Source organism: Dicentrarchus labrax, unplaced genomic scaffold (assembly GCF_905237075.1).
Source record: "Dicentrarchus labrax unplaced genomic scaffold, dlabrax2021, whole genome shotgun sequence".
In the NCBI taxonomy this organism is placed as follows: domain Eukaryota; kingdom Metazoa; phylum Chordata; class Actinopteri; family Moronidae; genus Dicentrarchus; species Dicentrarchus labrax.
The window spans coordinates 3765572-3784677 of NW_026136718.1; the positions used below are offsets into that span (position 1 = coordinate 3765572).

General features: G+C 40.4%; 1 protein-coding gene across 2 annotated transcripts in view; it reads right to left on the reverse strand.

Moving 5' to 3' along the window:
* Nucleotides 1-19106, reverse strand: part of exoc2 (exocyst complex component 2) — a 49460-nt gene that overhangs the window by 22403 nt on the left and 7951 nt on the right. For both annotated transcript variants that reach the window (XM_051377876.1, XM_051377875.1), the window contains exons 2-7: nucleotides 15515-15666; nucleotides 13230-13406; nucleotides 11553-11679; nucleotides 9072-9185; nucleotides 7760-7884; nucleotides 1783-1863 (exon numbers count right to left, since the gene is read on the reverse strand). In XM_051377876.1, the coding sequence (XP_051233836.1) occupies nucleotides 1783-1863; nucleotides 7760-7884; nucleotides 9072-9185; nucleotides 11553-11679; nucleotides 13230-13406; nucleotides 15515-15632 (742 nt within the window). In that variant the 5' untranslated portion in view covers nucleotides 15633-15666. The remainder of the gene's footprint in view (nucleotides 1-1782; nucleotides 1864-7759; nucleotides 7885-9071; nucleotides 9186-11552; nucleotides 11680-13229; nucleotides 13407-15514; nucleotides 15667-19106) is intronic.

The window sequence follows — 19106 nt, forward strand, 5'->3', positions numbered from 1 at the left end:
TCAAATAGGGAAAAAAAACGAGTTCTTCTAATCAAAACAAAACCCAACCCCCAAAACAAAATCTCTGAAGGAAAACCAGCATGGGACCAAACAGAGGAATATTTCACATTTTTCACTCGCAAATCTGAGTTGTCATGAAAGTAACATTCTTGTTTTGTGATTGGCTGATTGGTGCAGTGTGCTTGATGCATGTGTTTTTGGGGGGCGAACGGTGGCCTGGGCCCACTGGGCCATGGGCCCACAAGTCTGGGGCTTGTGGGGATGAAAGCTACGTCCGGCTGGGAGGTTTATTTACTCTAGACTCCGGGAAAAGGACCTGCTTATTGACCCTCCATTAGAAAAGTCACATTATCATGTATGAGATGAGAGGGTGGGAACACAGGATCTGCTGAGGGATCTGCTCGTTAAAAAGGGGAAGATCTACAAAGGCGGCTGAACACACACGCTGTGCATGAGTGTGTGATGACTGGTGGATGGTGAAGTTAGGTGTCATAGCATCAGACTGTCTCTTCTCAAAATCACTTTGACTCTTTTGCCCCTTGAGTTTTATTTCATGTTAAGATCCACTCAAGGGCATACTGTTAGAAATAAAAAGTAAAAGTAACGAGCGGCGGGGCTGGCAACCCGAAAATAGCTCTTTCATTATCTCTACATAAAAAATATAAAATAATGTCAAACAATGTCAAATACACAGTATATGTCGATTATATAAGAAATAATATTTCATAGGATTTGGGCGTAGAACCTTGCAATCAATTTGACTAAATATTCTCAACTGGCCATTCACTCAGACAACAGGGGTTACAATCTCTCCCCTGTATATCACCATTTCTTATCATATAACATATCAAGTTACACTTAGTTCACATGAACACACATGTAAGAGTCTTGTATCCTATTGACTGCCAGTAAGATATTTGTGAAGATGAAGATTAGAAGACATTATCTCCATTTCATCTCCTGAATATCAAAAAGGTACATCTTTGGAAAACATTAATGTAACAAGTTAAAGTTCGGAGCCGAAGGAGTGCAACGGTTTTAAAAGGGTTGTGATTTAAAAATTAAATTCTGAAGCGTTGCTGAAAATGTACTCCGCCAGTCTATGCAGAGTGAAGATGAATCAAAGAACGATGAAGGGTTTATGAGAAAGTAGAGCTGCACAGTTAATCAAAACATTATCCAAATCGCAGTTTGGCCAAGAGCAATATCCAAATGGCAGAAGCAGCAAGGTCAAATGTGTGACACAAGGGCATTATAATGGAGTATTGTAGTACTGCAGACGCTGATTGGTACAGACACCAACAAATGTCACATCATGATTTTAATAGATTTCAATGAAAATAAGGATTGTGATGTAAAAATGATAATTCCCACTAATCGTGAAATATACTAGCTTAGCAATTGTAATGTACAAAAGAGTACATTGTTGACAAAAGAACTCACTTTGGTAGCTCTACCAATAGATTTAGTTACTTTTTTTACTGACATAATCAACGTGTTCTCTTCAGTGATGAATGACTTTAGTTCTTCATGCATCTTAAATAGACTGGAAAGCTGTCAAACAACTAAAAAGTTAAATGCACCCCAGATGGTGGTATTAAGCCTTGTGTCCAAATTCAAACCGGAGTTCTAAAACCAGCTGGGATACAGTCACATGCCTTTGTCATTTGCTATCAATGTATTAAATGAAACATGAAATGGGGCCTGAAAAACAGAACCTGCACAACAACATGAGGAGTGCAATAAATCTGCAATTTCCTTTGAGGTTGGAAAGATGCTTACTGTTGAGGATGTTTTCTAGCCGTTGAGTCATTGATCCCTCCACTCTCTCTGTACCATCAGACTCCAGCCTCTGGTGGATCGCTGCAACACAAAAATCAGTATTCATTCATATTGTAAAAGACTGTGATAGACAAAAGCATAAAATCCCCTGAAATAAAATATATAATAATAATGCCATGTTAGCATGAATGTTGAGTATATGTACAGACAGTACAGTAATGATGGTAAGAAATGTGGAAAAAGAAAAAAAAGCAGAACTTTTCTCCACAACGTAACCAATCCCCTGAGACAGGAACATTTTCAATTTCAGGAACCGAAGGTAAAACAATAAACAGGCCCTACCCCAGTGGTAGATGGGAGATAACCTTGCTGATCTCCACCCACAGATGCTACTACTGAACCCACCCCCCTCTTGTGCCTGTTTCCCACGCAACAGGACCTGACCTTGTTCCAGTGGTGACTGTACTGGATCAATTCACCTAAGCAGAGCCATTAACAGCACCATTTTGTGGTCTTGGGACATTTGGAGCCCTTTGACCTGGAGGTAATGTGAATCTAAAATGTTTCAACTCTCTGAAAAATAACAGTTGGGAGAGCAGAGCTGGAGGTCTGGATGCCAAAAATGACTTTTGCTCAGGGGAAGTGGGAGGAACTCTCTGATGGCTTGTATCCATCACTTAGCATGAAGAGCTTTACGCGGGAGACGGAATTTGAAAAGAGGGAATGAGGGGAGAAAATAGAGAGAGAAAAAGAGGCAGAGCGAGTGGTGTGGCTACCCCAGTGAATAAATAAATGGTGTGCAGTAGTGGGCAGCTGGGTGCTGAGAGCTGCAGTGTGGGTTTATTGACAGAGTGGAGGAGAGGTGGAGAAGGCTTAGGAGACCTTCTCATACATACTTGCGGAGCGATTCAAATATGCAACAGGCAGACATCTCAGGAATGAAGTTAAGAGACAGAAACATGGAAAAAAAAAAAGGATAACGATCCTCTCCTTTCTCTCCTCTCCACTTCCCTGCCTTCCTTCTTCTCCCACAGTTGTTCCACTACAAATACTGGCTGTTAGCAGAGCTTGGAGACAGCAGAGGGAGCGGGAGGCAAAGTGAAGGGGGGAGAGTTCTGCAAATAAATATGTGGGTCCATTCTGACAGACAGAAGCCTCAAGGCAGAGACTGAGGTATTCCTAAAACACACTGTTCAAACATGCCATGGCCTAATCAGTATGGACGTCGCTGGCCCTTTCGTGGACCCCTCGCTGCTCGCCGACCGGCAGAAAATGCGACCAGATGCAGGTTCGGACAAAGGCACGTAGACGTGGGAGTGTATACGGGACAGCACAGGATTGATAGGGCTGAACACACAGGAAGACTAAGACACACACACACACTGCAGGTCTGCTTCACGTCTCCACACTCCTTCTCCCCCCACCCGCCTTGCCCTGTTGCCAGCTGTGTGTCCTCTGCATCTGTCACACACTGAGGGGCTGGTGACGTCACAGCAAACCTAAACATCAGGTCAGAGTCCGGATAACACACGCAGTCAGGACCTGAGGAAGAGCCGCAGCTCCCGCTTCACTTCCTGGAACCATTGAGGGGAAAAAAATGAATAAGAATAAAAATACAGTGTCCCTGGATTCTAAAGCTGGAGATGTTTTGACTCCTGCCGGGGCTGGGGGCTCGGGGAATAGGCCCTGGGAATCTGGCATTTTTGGAACACGGTAGCCGTTCCGTTTCCTGCATCACTGGGAGACTTCCTTTTCACACAACAATGAAAAACCTCAAATTTCAACATTTTAGTAGAAACAACCCTGGACTCCCTGACAAACTGTCAGTCAGTCAGTCAGTCAGTCAGTCAGTCAGTCAGTCAATCAGCCGGAGCAGCTCTGTCTCAGAAACACGGCTTAATTTGTCACTGAGGCTCCACAACCAAACAGTCTCCATGCCCAAAACCTTCCATTTCTTTCAACAGTCTGTGGTGGTTCACATGGACTGTTTACAGGACCAACTGTTTCCTCACTGCAAGTAAAAAATTTTATCAAACAAAAAATCTCCCAATGGGGTAAAAATTACTTGATGAGATTACTTGAAAGTAGCATAAAGAACAGACCAGTAACACACGTATCTGACCATAAAACAAGTAAAAAAGGACTTGATGGAAGCCATGACATTTCAGACAACAACATCAACATATAGGTGCTTGAAATGACATTATTTACTACTACATCTACCTCCAATAACTAGGACACCTGGCAGACTAAAAAGAGCTGACAGGAGGATCTAACTTGTGACTCCATGTGAACCCTGTCTGAGCCTGAAACACCGCATTACTTCTCTGCGTCAAACACGTCTTCATTTATGTCCCCAGTAGTCCAACCACATCTGTGTGTCCTTTTAAACTGCATGCCCTGTGTTGTTTGTTCTTTGTTGTATCTAAGGAAGCCAACTGAACATAAATATTTTTTTCTTATCATGTCTATTTCTTAATTTACACTGTTCCTTCTCTAAATAAAATAAAATACATTTTGAAGGTTAAATGTAAGCGCCTTTTAATTTTTACTTTAAAGCAACTGTACAATAAGATATGTGCTTGACATTTTTCCTTGTAATTAAAGATGCACCCACTAAACTTTTTACTCCTGATAAACATTCTCATAACTCAATTTGGGATATCTGCTGATACAGATTACCGATCTGATACCAATGGACTCTATATCTAAAATCTATATACCACCTATAAGGTAACATGAGGCTAGGAATTATAACAAATTTGATGGCAGATCCCTGTGACTTAATAAATACAAAGAAACTAATATGGATTGCTCAATCTGGTTGAAAAAAGGCCTGCACTAACAAGGTGCAAAAAGAATGGATTCTAATCTGGTGCAGCTCACACCATGCAAAGCTTTTGAGGCCATGCAACTTGATGATGCACCTTTGATCCACCCTTTAGAGGCTTTAAGACTACAACCCTTGCATCAAAAGCTGGCTGGAGTCCCCCATTCTTGTTCTCCGTATGCCAAAAGCTGACATTAGCTAACTAACCCAAACAGCTCTGTAATTAACAAGATTTGTGGTTTGCAGATGCAAAAGTCTAAACTGTGTGCTTAAGAACAGAGTTCATAGTTCATTAAAAAGAGACGTGGGATTTTGTTTAGCTATTTCTGTTGGAGATGGTTTGTAAAACTGGGGAGCAATTAAGAGGCAATTAGTGCGGACAAGAAAAGAGAGGGAGGGAGAGAACCCCCATGGATATTTAAGTCATAGTCCCGCTGTTTGCACTAAATATTTTCTATCCGCCTCATTTCTTTTCCCAGATTTGGCTTCTCCTCCTCGTTTCCACCTTGCCGGCAGCTGTATGCTTGCATTAAAAAATAACTCTGAACTTCTATTAAAGTCATCAATAAAAATCTCACATGCAAGCAGAACTGAAAATAAACAAGGGAGGAGACAAAAATGACTTGATGGTGATTGAGAGGGCTGGAAGCACTACAGCAACTTCTAACACGGCAAATTCTGAACAAGGAGAACACACAAGCACCCTCTTAATTTCTTCTTTTTTTTTCACAGCTCATTTCTTTTAAATTTTCACTGCTACATCTCAGGTGAGGTTCATTTGGAACGACTCAGAACAACAGAGACGTGCCAAACGCTGCTGAGGGACAAAGAAAGGATTCACAGTTGCTCAGACAGCTGTGCTAACTAGGCCTGGCAGTGAGCTATTACAGAGCTGTCTCGAGCTGGCTGGCCACAAGCAGCATGGCGGCTGGTATGTCGGTTTGGCTGACCATACCTAGTGTACAGAATATCTCCACTTGAGCTATCCATTCTGGGCTAGTACTTCGTTTTTTATGACTGAGAGCCAAATCTTGGCCGAGAAAGGATGTTGCAGCGCTGTAATGACTCATAGTGAGAAGACTGGAGTCAAGAAGCTTAAAAATTATCTTTTGAGTCAAGTTACTGATCTGAATATGTGAAACAATGTTTTCTGTGTAAATGACATTTGAAGAGTGGGAGTTGTATGATATTAGAGTTAACAGACATTAAGAATACAGATTAAGAACGCTTTGAATAAAGTGAGAACTTATTCTTTGTTACAGAGTGAGACTGTTGGATTTTAACCTTACTGGTGAGCAAGTTTGTTGATGTTCGTTAATAGTGTTTCTGTTAAATCAGGCCTGAATGTGGTAAGTGAGCCTAGCTTCTGAGCTTCTAATAGCTCCTGTACATTTTGTGTTGTTGCCATGAAGGAAATTAACTGATGACAAGTGAAAATGAGTTAAAGCATAGAAAAGGTCAAGCTCAAAAAGGACAGTCAGGAAAATGCTAAAAACAATCATTGCAACCTTTTCAAAAAAGGCTGACCATAGGAACTGAACACAACTAGACAAGCTAGACAGATGTGAGATTTATGTTTTTGGTTTCTCCCACCTTTTCCTCATTAAAAGGGATTTTTTGGGGGAGTTTTTCCCTTACTTTAATGACAGCGGGTGTTGAGCGTTGTACAGATTTTGAAGCCCCTGAGGCAACTTGTGATTTGTGATTTTGGGCTATACAAATCAAATTTGACTTGACTTACAAAGAACTGGAGTCTCAGGCAAAATAATAACTAATTTTAGGACTGTTTCATAAATTAAAAATATTGACTGCAGCTTTAATGTAATTATATAGTGCTTCACTTTCAAGGGAGAAAAGGCTTTAAGAACCAGGACTAACTGATGAGTTTGGCAAATGTATAATGTGCAAGATTTTCCCCTCCGAGCATTGCTGACTACCAGGTGTTATTAACGTTATATAAACCTTTGAAAATCACTACAAACCTTCTTCCACTGTTTAATGTTGATTCTCCTTCAAGTGGTACGAGAGAATTAAAGACTATCATTTGTCATGTTTGTTGGTTATTTTGAATTAAATGATTTTCTGTACGTTATATAAATTTAATAATAAATGTGTTAAACATGCTATTACTGCCCACTTTGTTCAATTCAAAGTATCCCTTATCTTCTAAAAGTCTTTATCCAAAAAAGAGTTGTTGCAAAGCAAGTGGGGCATCTTATAACTGGGTCTTATATATCAGGCCCATACAGTAAATCCCATCCTGTCACACAGGTCATAAAGCATCATTATGCCCTTCTGGCTCACAGGTCACTTGAGTCCATCTATGGTCTACTGCTTCCTCCATCTGTAGGGACTGTACATTTCCCATTGGGGCAGTGGGCACACAGTAGGCACGCTCAGTCTGAACGTGAGAATGACTGTGCATTGTTCCCATTGGTCATATTGGGTCTGTTATCAGCACTATCAGTCCTAATACTCTGGCCTGCATTGTGTTGGTCCGCTCCGTTTATTTAGATTCAGCCACTAACAATGAAAACATTGCCTCTCTCCCAAACGGGGCACAAACATACGGAAAGCAATAATAATAATGATGGAGGCAGAAAAGTGTACGTATAAATAGTAAGGGGAAGTAACTAAGCGGCTATGGCGGGAGGAGAGAGTAAACAGACAAAAGTATGAATGATGAAGCAAACAATTGATTTGAGGTACCTGGCAGAGCGACAGCAGTCAGTCTCTGCTACCTTGAAATCTTTTTGGCATCTCAAAGTCAATGTGGTCAAATGTGCATGTGTGTGTGTCCACTTCCAGGCTCTAGGGAGACTCAAGCGAGACTGTATGTGACAGGTGAGAGCTGATCTCATTTTGATGAAGGTGAATTAGCTGTGTTGTGGTTGGCTGGTGTAACTGTAGCAGAAAGTGGAGGGTTTTCACACAGCGTCCAAATGAGCCTCTTTAATCAACCGTCGCTAAACCGCATGTGGGGAAAAAAAAAAAAAATCCAGAGACACGAACACTTGCACACTTTCCAAAAATCAAGAGCTCTTTCTCGAAGCAAAAATGAAGAGTGATGATTTGGAAGTTTGTGTATTAATTGTAGACCATTTGGTGCGGTTCCACAGCACACAAAAATGTGTTAATCCCTCTCACCTGCCAGTGCGTCCTGGGCCTCAAAGAACGTACTGAGGCCTCCTTTCACATAGGCCAGACTCCCCTCATTCTTCTTAGTAGCCTGCTTCTTCAGATTACTGGCCGCAATCTTCAACTGCTCGAAACTGAGGAAACAAAAACAAAACGATCATGCCATTACATTATGCCCGCCCCTTGTGATTACTTTCATTAATTTCATTATTAATTGTTTAGTCTATAAAGTGACACAAAATTCAGAAGAAATGCCCATTACAAGAGTTCAAAATGACGTCTTTAAATTGCTCCAACAGTCCAATTTTCGATGTCAAACAGAGGAAAGAAGCAAATCGTCATATTCAAAAAGCCAGAACCAACAAATGTTTGGCATTTGTACTTGATAACAACTAATGGCACAACATTACATTTACATTATTTTGCCATTTTCTTGTCATGAGACATATGTTTTACTGCACACAAGCATGTGTCTCAGAAACACAATCACACACACATTTTTGGCTGAGGAGACTACGTGTGTCTGTGTGTCAGTGTCCTGAGTGAGGTTTCCTCCGCAGGAAGAAACAGTCACCCAGCGAGGTCCAAACAGAGGCCCCTGGTCATGCTGGATCCTGGGGTCTGGGTTACTGGAAGGCTAAGCACGGGGGGAGGAAGCCAGGAGAGTCCAAAATAACTCCCCTCTGCCCTGACATGACAGTCAACTGGTCTCAGGGCTTTTGGGTCATCGGGCTGTCTCGTCTACATACCGAAATGCTCTCTGAAGGACCAAATAACCATGTGAAGATTCAGCCAAGAACCCATCAGCTCAAAATGAACGTCACGAAACAAAGCATTACTAATTCTGTCTTTTTTTCCATGCAGTCTGTCCAACTCATTTTCTTTTGAATTTGCTCAATGCCTGAAGAATCATATACTGTATGATGGTTTATTTACCTCTTGATTCTTAATGGTGTATTTAGGTGGTTTAGAACATATTGTTTCAAGTGCAAGCCCTCCTTCAGACATGAAATAAATGCAACAAGTACACACACATTAAGTACTTGTCCAAAGAGGTCACCTGATATGTCATGTTTTTACAAAATAGTGAACCAAAAAAACAGAAATGCATAAAATACACATATACAATATGTTCTAAACCCCTTAAATATACCATTAAGAATCAAGAGGTAAATCATACTACGACATACAATTGCTCTCTGCAGGGTTTGGGTCAAAGGGACAGATGTTTAACGGCTGCTTTTGCTTTGTCTTTTTTCCCAGTTCTTATTAGTAGTTATGAGCGATGGTAGCTTAAGGTTAATGAAAACCGAACACCTACCTGGAGCCTGAATGGTTTTCTATGAGGTACCAGGTGGCAGAGAATTTCTCACTGGTAAAGTCCCCACTCATTCCTGGAAATGTCAGCTCCATGTCTTTCTGAGGGATTTTGCCTCTGGGAGAAGACAGATAAACAAATATTAACACAGAAGAAACAGCAGGAGACAAACTCTACTATAAAATATGTACACTGTACAGATGCATAGTATATAAACAGTAAGAAAACAAGAATCCACACATCCAAACTGTATTCTTAAATAAAAAAAAAAAAATACATGTATAAATATATTAATGAGAATTTGGAAAATGATAAATATACATTTTTAATGTGATGTTTGGGTCAGCTTTTCCAGCAGGGGGCAGTGTGCAGTCAAAAAGAACCCAGGCTGGGAGAGCTTGGCGTGGGAAGTGCAGTGTGTGACGCCTGGGTGCCCCTGGAGGACCCAGCACTCATTAGGGAAGCTTGATCTCTACTAATGACCCGTGGTCTACACAAACCAAACCCCCACCACCACCACCACCACCACCCACTCTGCAGTTACACACAGACATATGTAGAAAAACCCACACATGGACAGTACAGTATTAATGTCCGAGGTCTGTGAAACAGAAAATCTATATACAAGAGTGCACACTGTGACGTAAGCACACACAAAACCATAAGCACGTACTCATTCACATATATGACATAATATTATTTCTGCAGAGTTGTTGCAATGGTTAAATGAGACCATATAAAAACAGACTGAAAGTGCACGTTTCCTCATTTTTAAAGTACATATATGCAGGTAGGACCACACATTGACCGCATATGGACTTTTGAGAACTGAATATTATTACTGCAGGTAGAGATGTTGCAATGGTTAAGATCACAAACAGTAAAATTGCAAGCTTTAAAAAGGTAAAATGTAAAGTTTTAAATATCAGAGTCAGTTTTTGTCAGTGTATTGTAGTGAAGTTAGTTTATTTAAAGGAAACACAGGACAAAAAGCAACAGATCTCATCCCCCTTGTAATCCTCATTATTTTCTGTTTATACCAAGAGACACCAAAACTATTGTACTGCAAGTATTGCTCTCTAATCTTACCAATATTTGCAAAATCGATTTCTCACAGTTAACGTCTTAGTTTTTATGGTGCAGTCCAAGTATATAATATGATTTCTGTACAGAAGGCTCATCAGTGTGTACCACCTTCAGTTTCAAGTACTGCGCCTCAGACAATTACCATCCTTATTCCTTCCTGCATGATCTAGTTTGCGATACTCCGAGTACTGAGTCAATAAAGGTAAACTGACGATAACACTGAGTGCAAATAAATACTGCTGGAACGCATCAAAGTTCAGAGAAGAAATTACGTCTCCTCATCTTCATTCCTGTGTCCTGACCGATACACCATCCTGTTTACTGCCAAACCCTAGACGAGCTAGCTCTACTTCTTTACAGTACATACAATTTCACTGTGTTGTTTCGTGCCATACGATTTCAACAAACGACATCATGAAAATATTGCCAGTTTCTTGAACAGCACTGGTTGATTGAGGTTAGTAACTGCTATCACTCACTGACATAGTCTGCACATTATATCTCCAATTTACACATTTATTCCAGTATTTCAATCTGACTCGACGTCAAACATGTTGTCCGTGTTTCTTCTACTCACTTTAAGTGGGTCATATAACTAGATACAACTAAGCTCTAAGTATAAACTAGTCGGTGTGGTGCAACCTGTTTTGATCCAGTGACTTTTCAACCTCCACTTATTAAAACACTTAATTTAATTATATCTAGGCCAAGTATGATGTTACAAACAGCTGGTGCTAACAGCTACAGCTGAATAACCATTCAGTGACTTCACCATCCAGAGATGCGCACAAGAGTGATGCTCTTTTACTAACAAACAGCTCATCCAACTAAATGCTTAAAAAGGAGGGTTTTATTCTGAAACTCTTGCTGTATCACATCAACTGTGATGTTTAATGTAACCCCGAGACACGAGTGAATGGTACAGCCTGTTTATGGGGGTCTCGGCTCTGGCCACGAGCGGTCACTTGCCCCCGGCCCCTCTAAGCCAAACAAACACTAAGCTAGAAATGCCAGAACCTGACAATACAAACTATATATTACAACTTCTGCACTCCCTGCCAGGCGTGTGGGAGGCAGCACCATGCTGCCTGCTCTGAGGCGGTACACAAACATGTGTGTGGGTCGCTGCTTTAGTTCTTTCCAAATCCCTTTCTATCGTTGTCCTCTCTTCTTTATACACAATTATTCTGTTTCCACTCCCTGTGAGCAGCGGTTAGAGGCAGTTCAGCCATTGCTGTGTTGGCATAATATTTCAAACGCCTGCATATGGGGAGAGTTTGTTTCTGTTTAGGGATGTAAACCATGACTCAATAACCCGAGCGCGTGTGTTTATGGCGGTGTGATTGTGCTGAGAGATTTTTGTGTCTGCGTGTGTATTCGTATGTTCTCGGCCCGTACTTGTCTAAGTCGATGCCCAGTGGATTGCTGGGTCGCAGGGAGAGGGGGGAGATGCCTTTGTTGCGGTCGGTCCTCATGTCGTAGTAGTTCATCTCATCCACCCACACAGCAGACTGGTCCAGGATACCTGCAGGACAGGGCACGATAGCAGAGGAGAGGCGAGACACACATCACTGACCTCGGCAACACATCCCAGATGTGCACTCACACACACAGCTGTACTCTCACAAACATATTTTGCACACATTCCAACATTCACACAGCACCCTATATTATACTTTACTTTTTATTCACTTAATATATAACCATGTTACTCTGGACTGTAATTAAACTAGCACAAACCCTGTCTACTCTATTCTGTATGTGAAGCACCTAATGTTTGTTAAGTGTAACCTTGAGAGGCAGCTGGATGCACAAGATCACAAAACCACAAGATCACACAGGAATCCATCTTGCCAGGCCTCAATCTATGAGTTGGTGGAAAAGTACAGCGGTACGGACCAATCAGAGTTGTTTGGCGCTAGCGTGGTTAGCGTAGATGCTGCTAGCACAAAGTACCATCAGAACTGCAGAGTATTTCTTCACCGAGCAAGAGCAAAGAAGAAGGCGGCTTTTCTCGATACAAAAGATATTTTCTCTCTTCGACTACATTATGTGGTTCGTTGATCTGACTATTTGAAGTTTGCTGGTGATAGAAAGTGATAGACCGATCAGATCATCCAATCAACGGCTGAGTATTTTTTGAACGTGCCTGCCCTTTTGGAAATAGTTTCCAATGAAGAATTGGATCAGGTTAGGTAAAGTGTTTGTGTTTTCTGCAAATTCAGAACATAAGTAAACGAAGAACATATCTTCTCAATTGACAACACACTTCTAGGAAAACCTGCAGATAAATAAAAAAACAGCAGTTTGAGAAACACCTTCACACGTCTGACAACAGATACGAGGCATAAAGAAATGTGCCGCAAATACAGAAAGTCGTACACAGAAGCAGAAGTTGTATTTATTTGTCTTTTTTAATCCATGCGATGTATGTGTTGCCAAAAGTGGTGAATTTCTTTTTCATCTGCTTGTATTTTGTCTATTTAAATGTTTTTTTTAAAAGCTGTAGACCATGGAGCTCTCTCACCCACCGTAGGGGTTGCTACCTCTGCTGCTGTTATTTATTATTTTTTAATCTTGATATGGTTTGTTTTTGTGAAAATTTGTGAAAAATGTTCCTTATCCGAATCAAGTTTGTAAGCATAGAAGGTATCATGGAGATTGTAAAGCCCTGTGGGACAAACTTGTAATTTTGGGCTGAATAAACTGAACTTACTAGTGCTCAAACAATCAGAAGCTGTTTTGATAATCGATTCATTGTTTGTCTTCATTGTTTATCAAGCAAAAAACGCTGATTTCAACATCTTAAATCTGAGGATTTGGTGCCTGTCTCTGTTTTGTATCACTGTCAGTTGAATATCTTTTGGTTTTGAATTGTTGGTTGGAAAAAATAAACAATATGAAGACCTCACCTTGAGGTCTAGGAACTTGTGACGTGCATTTTCTGATTAGTAAGAAACAAGAGAATGTATTCACTGTAAATAATCATTAGCTGCAGCCCTGGTTGCAACTTTAATCTGCTCTCATTGTCTGGGCTGGCAAATAAAAGAGATTTTTTAGTCTTGTGAGTCTTACCAATCCTCTCAGGCCTGAGCAGTTTGAATGAGACCGTGGAGGTGCCGAGACCTCCGGACTTGGTGGTGACAATGATCTCTCCCTTGTCGTCTTTGGCAGGACCCACGCGGCACACTATCTTGCTGGCCGACATCCACTCGGCTGTCAGCAGGCAGTTATGTCCGCAGATCGACAGACCTGAGACGGAAGAGAGGAGGGGGGAAAGGTGAAAAGGGTGAGAGATACAGCCACACAGTGACAGCAAAAATAAACAGAATGTAGCACCGACACACTCACAGACAATCTATAACAAGAGGAGCTCACTCAGACAGAATTGGTGTCTATCAGCAAGTTTAGTCAAACTGTCACGACGGTTCAAAGTTCAAGTTGGGGTCGCGATGGGTGTGGGTGGCCGTGACCTTCCTTCCTCTCACTCAGCTCCTTTAAGCTAACGTGTGTCACTTCAGTGCTAAGTGGCCCATTACTGGCACAATGTGCACTCTGCCCCTACATCTGTCGTCCTCTTTTTAAACCCTCTTGAAAACTATTTGGACACTAGAAGACAGACACAGGGATTACTTTGACATTTCCAGCCGAGGGGATTCAGAAAGCTTCATGTGTGTATAATCAAACATCATAAAAGCCTGTGAAAGCTGATCAACAAATAGCCCATAAAACCGTGAATAATATGCCCATTAGAGCCCCATTTCCTGCCTCTGTTCTCTACTGGCCACTTTGTTTGAATACATAAGCACTCACACACATTTGTGCATATCTAATTGTCTAATTCCGGGCCCCAGGGATATTCATGGTCAGAAATAGACCTGTATCACGGGCCAGAGCACGGCATACCAAGCATGGAGCAGTGTGTGAGTCCTGTGGACTTGCATCCCCCCCCTCCTTCCCCACCTCTGCTCAAACCTAAGAAGTAGGGTAGAGGGGGAATTGGCGAACATGAGGGAAAGTATCGGTATAGAAAAAGTGTGACGTTCAAACGCATAATGAGAACAAGATGGAGGTAGTTCATCTGTGTGGCTCTTGAAAATCACCATCAAAAAAAGAAACACCAACAACTCTAATTTCATATTAATGCTTGTCGATAAGCTCTTGAGTTTCTCAAACTAGGCATACAGTAATCTAAATATTTACAGAAACAGAAATGTGTGTCTTTAGTTTGTTGCAGAGAGAGTTAGAAGCTAAACCCAATTACATAACAGTAAAATATCTCAATATTTTATTTGGTTTGTTTTTTTCCATCAACTTAAGTCCTGGAGTGCTTCTACCACTTTTTTTTTTATGTAAGCTATAAAGAGCACTTCAAACTTTAAATATTTGTACATATACAATACATTCACAAAGCATTAGTCTCTGCTTATAACTGCACAATGAAATTGTAAAAAACTAATTTTTTATTTATTTATTTATTTCACCTTGTGTCTACAGTGTACCTACATTAAGTAACTTAACAGAAGAACCAAACGGCCTCAATTTAGAAAATATTTGTTAGAATGCAGCATATATTTAAACACTTTAAAAATGTATGTATACAGCCAGTTTAAATTAAGAGTTAACTATTGCTGATGTTTATGAAATTAAACAAATTTTCTCTACAAAAATGGTTGACATATTTAACTTATATGAGTTTAGATAGTATTCTTTTACTCTACTTATTAAATTGACATGAAAGTAAAACCTGAATGATGAAAAAGTGATGGGGGAAAAGAATCAGGCGTCCTGTCCACTCATGTATCATATAAACAAAAACAAACCTTAGACCAGCCTGTTTAAAAAAGGGGTCGCTGTGGTTTGTTGATGGATCAGTTAATAAAATCAGTTAATATGACTTAAGTTACTAAATAGTCCACATACCAGAGCAGAAATGAAATGACAAAAATAAAGCAGCTGAATTTACTCATTGTGTCTTTTCCAACAAAAGTGACTACCACAGAGAGAGACAAAGAATAAAAATAATCAAATAAGAATTATTATTTATGATAAAACAAAGAAATGTTAATTGCATTAAGTGTTGACATCTTACACCAGTGTATTTATATCTGTCTGCTAATTTAAAAAATACATGTTTACTGTTCAGTATATTTATCTTGATACATTAGTTTATATACTTGCATATATATTTTATTAAGAAAGCTAGTTAAAGGATGAATATGGATGTCTTTTATTCCCCGTGAATACAAATATCGCCGAGCAGAAATGTATTTTAAAAAATTAAACAAACTTAGAAAAGACAACATTTTACCAAGACAGAGCTGTGCGTGTGGTTAGTCATGTGGTTATAAATGTATTACCGATGAGGTCGGCTGGGCCCGTGCCCAGGTTTTCTCCACGGATGGTGACTTTGGTCCAAGCCGCACCCTCCTTGGGCGAGATGCCTGTGACCAGCGGGGGCTGACGGGCACGAGACATGGTGACCTGAGGCAGACGGGAACACTGGGTCGACCTGGACGTGGAAAAAAACAGGCAGAGGGAGGACGTTGTGAGTAACACAAAACTCAATAAAGCACACACTTACATTTCAATTAACAATGTCTAATAATGAAGCATTGGTGCAAAAATGATCAGAGTATCATTACATTTGTGTATTTAGAGAAAATGAATGAAGGGTTTCAATAACCGGTAAATGTTTAGGTGAATTATTAAGTGAAATCATTTGCTGGTTGCAGACTGAAATGAAAGAAATCCAACTGACAGTGAAAATAATCATTAGTTATAGCTCTGTAATACAGGCTACTTACAGCTGTAAGAAAGGACAAACATTTTAACAACGGCTACATAAAAACACCCAAATCTATTGGAATTATCTGCAGTAAACAATAACCACCAGGTCTTAAAAAGGGGATGGAAAAATAATCTCTATGTCAACATGGAACCGTAGCTGTGGAACCCACAAGCCTCTCCGAATAATAAATAAGGTAAATTATTTTCTAAAATTCACCAGCCGCTTTCACAGAGTTACCAGGCAGCCACATATTTAGGTTTTAAGAACAGACTGAGGGACAGCAAAATATGAGCAGCATTTTGGCTGGCAGCTAGTAATTTCCCACCCTGGAGGTCTCCAAACAACGTATGCATTGCAGCAGTTATCTCTCAGATAATAGGAAAAATAGAAAAGGGAGCCAAGAGTAAAGGAGCAGACAGAGAGCAGGGAGGAAAGGAAGAATGTAAACCTCACAGCGAAGGATAAATAAACCTGGACTCCCCCAATCATTCCACATAAGCCCACACAATACAGTGCAGATTATGGTACCAATGAAGGAGCGCCCATGCAAATCAGTTCATGTTGGGGCTGAGCAGAGCAGGGGAAAAGATTCCAAATGAAAAAATGAAAGGATGTATTTCAGCAGCACAGATGTTTGCTAATAAATTACTGCCAGGTCTGAAAAAAAAGGCTGACCAATCTAGACTCTCTGAAGCAGCTTGAGCGAGGCTTCCGCCCTTTTGCTCCGCAGCCAAAACACGTTCTCCACAAACAATGCAGGAGTTCACACGGACCGGACCTGTAACAAGTTCACGGTGGTAACCCTTTGCACAGTTATATGGTCACTGATTAAGTGTAGGTGTACAACTGAGGTGCAAGAAGACTTCCAAGAGCCAACGGGCATGCCAAAATATCAAAGGAAATCAAAACTGACAGAGCACAACATTGATTAGTCTACTTGTTAAAGAGACTTTCCTGTAAAAAGAAAATCAGTTTTAACCCCTTCAGCGGCCAATGCAAGCACCAAGAGCTATAAACAGGGGGCTGAAAGATGTGATTATTCCAATAATTAATTAATCTATTGCTTTTTTGTATTCTTTGAACTTGTAGTTTTATTATTATTATTAAAATGTTTCAAAAGAGCAAGGATACATTGTCAGATTGCTAGTTTAGTGTGATCAGCAGTGTAAAACCCAAACATAATCAAGTTCACAATGACATAAAACAGAGAAAAGTAGATAATCCTCACATTTGAGAAGCTGGGACAGTGTTTGGCATTTGTCTTTGATAAATGGCTTGAACGATTAGTCCGTCCATTCCCAACCTTGGGGTCAAAACCCCAATGGGATCACCTGATATGCAAACAGGGTTGCATTAAAATAACTTTAAAAAAAGAAAGAAATTGATTTCTTTTTTAGTAAATATTAAGTTAATTTAAATCAAACTTTCAAGCTAAATAATAATTTAAAAAGAAAGACATGTTAAAAAAATGTATTGCCTGAATCATGAAATGTGACATGACCCTTGAGCTTTATGAACCTTCACATTTAATGGAGCAACACTTGGTTGATTAATCAATCAACAGAAATTTAAATAGACACTGGCATGCTAAACATCGCCTGTTTTTTTAGTTCAGGATTTTCTGCTTTTCTTTACAGTTTAGATATTTGGGGGGTTTTGAATTGTTCTGTCTGAAGACCCCACTTTGGACTGACATTTTACAGACCAAACAATTAATTCATTTATCAAGTCATTCCCCAATCAATACTGAAAATAATCGTAAGTTGCGAACATATTTCACAGGACTGCTCTTTGATGCAACTTGGCATTTGGTGAAGTCGTATACACAGAGGGCCTCTGACTTAAGTCTGCAGCGCCATATGCAAGCACAACTATCTCGTCAGACATGGTGAGCTCAAATAAACACCAGTCGACGTATTTTGCTCTGCACTCAGTGGCCACTTTATTAGGGACACCTGCACAACCCAAGGCAACAGTTCTGCCATAAAGTCTACTTTTACAACGACCATAATGTTCGGTTTGTGTTGACGTGGTGATAGAGTTGGTTCAAAATTACATTGACATGTTTTTAAATATTCTGTCCTCCTGTATGTAAATGTAAAGCACAAAAAAAATGTATAATAATCAATAAAAAACAACATAAGTAGTCCAGTACCACACCACCACATTCACATTCTTAACAATGTCAACAAAACTGAACATCATAAACTTTTTAAGGGTAGAATTTATGGCAGAGCTGTATAGATAGATAGATTGTACAGGTGAGGAAGACCTGGGGAAGAATGTAGGCATTTTCTTTTTTTGCCATTTTAAAAGTATCCAATAGAAAAGAGACATTTACTTTAAATAGCTCGGGGTCACAAAAATAACACAAAATTGGGGTACGGAGCCAAATAAAAGGGTTGGAAAACTTTAATCCATTACCAAAATGATTGTCAGTACATTTTCGAGTGATTAACTTATTGACAAATCAGTTCAGAAATTAAAAGTTTCGGTACTAACTATATAAAAACCTCCTTTAAACCACCAGCTCACAATTTTAATGCTGAATATTTGCCGACCTCAGATTTCCATTACAGCGTCCTTAAACTATTTTAAAATTGTTGGAATTCAAAGTATGGCACATGGCACACCATAAACACCGAAGCATAACAAAGCGGGCCTTGCAGTGGGACAGCAGCACATGTATTGACCTAGAAACCTCTGAGAGTAAGAACCTTTCTGCCCCCCCCCCCTGACATCCCAGAGTTAACTCCAACGGCATTTACCTCATGTTGTTGCTGCTGCCCTGCGCTTGTCAGAGGAAATGGAGGGGCTATGTATCTGACATGAAGAAGATAAGAGGTTAACAGGCCTAAAACAAGAGCTTGGCATATCCCTCATCAATCCCATATGTTTAGAGTGGGAGCGGCGAGCGGCGAGGGGGCAGAGGATTGGGATCTTTATTTTGTCCAATTCTGATTCTGCTTCCAGGAGTGTTTCTAGCCTATCCCACCCCCCTCATCTTGGAAATACACGTGCACAAACATGCAGATAGCCTGCCCACACACACACACACACATATACACACACACACACGCTGGGCAGAATGACAGCTCAGCTAGGTTGCGTGCGAGGGGCCCGAGCTGGTGTTGTGTGGTCTGTGTGTATGCGAGTATGTG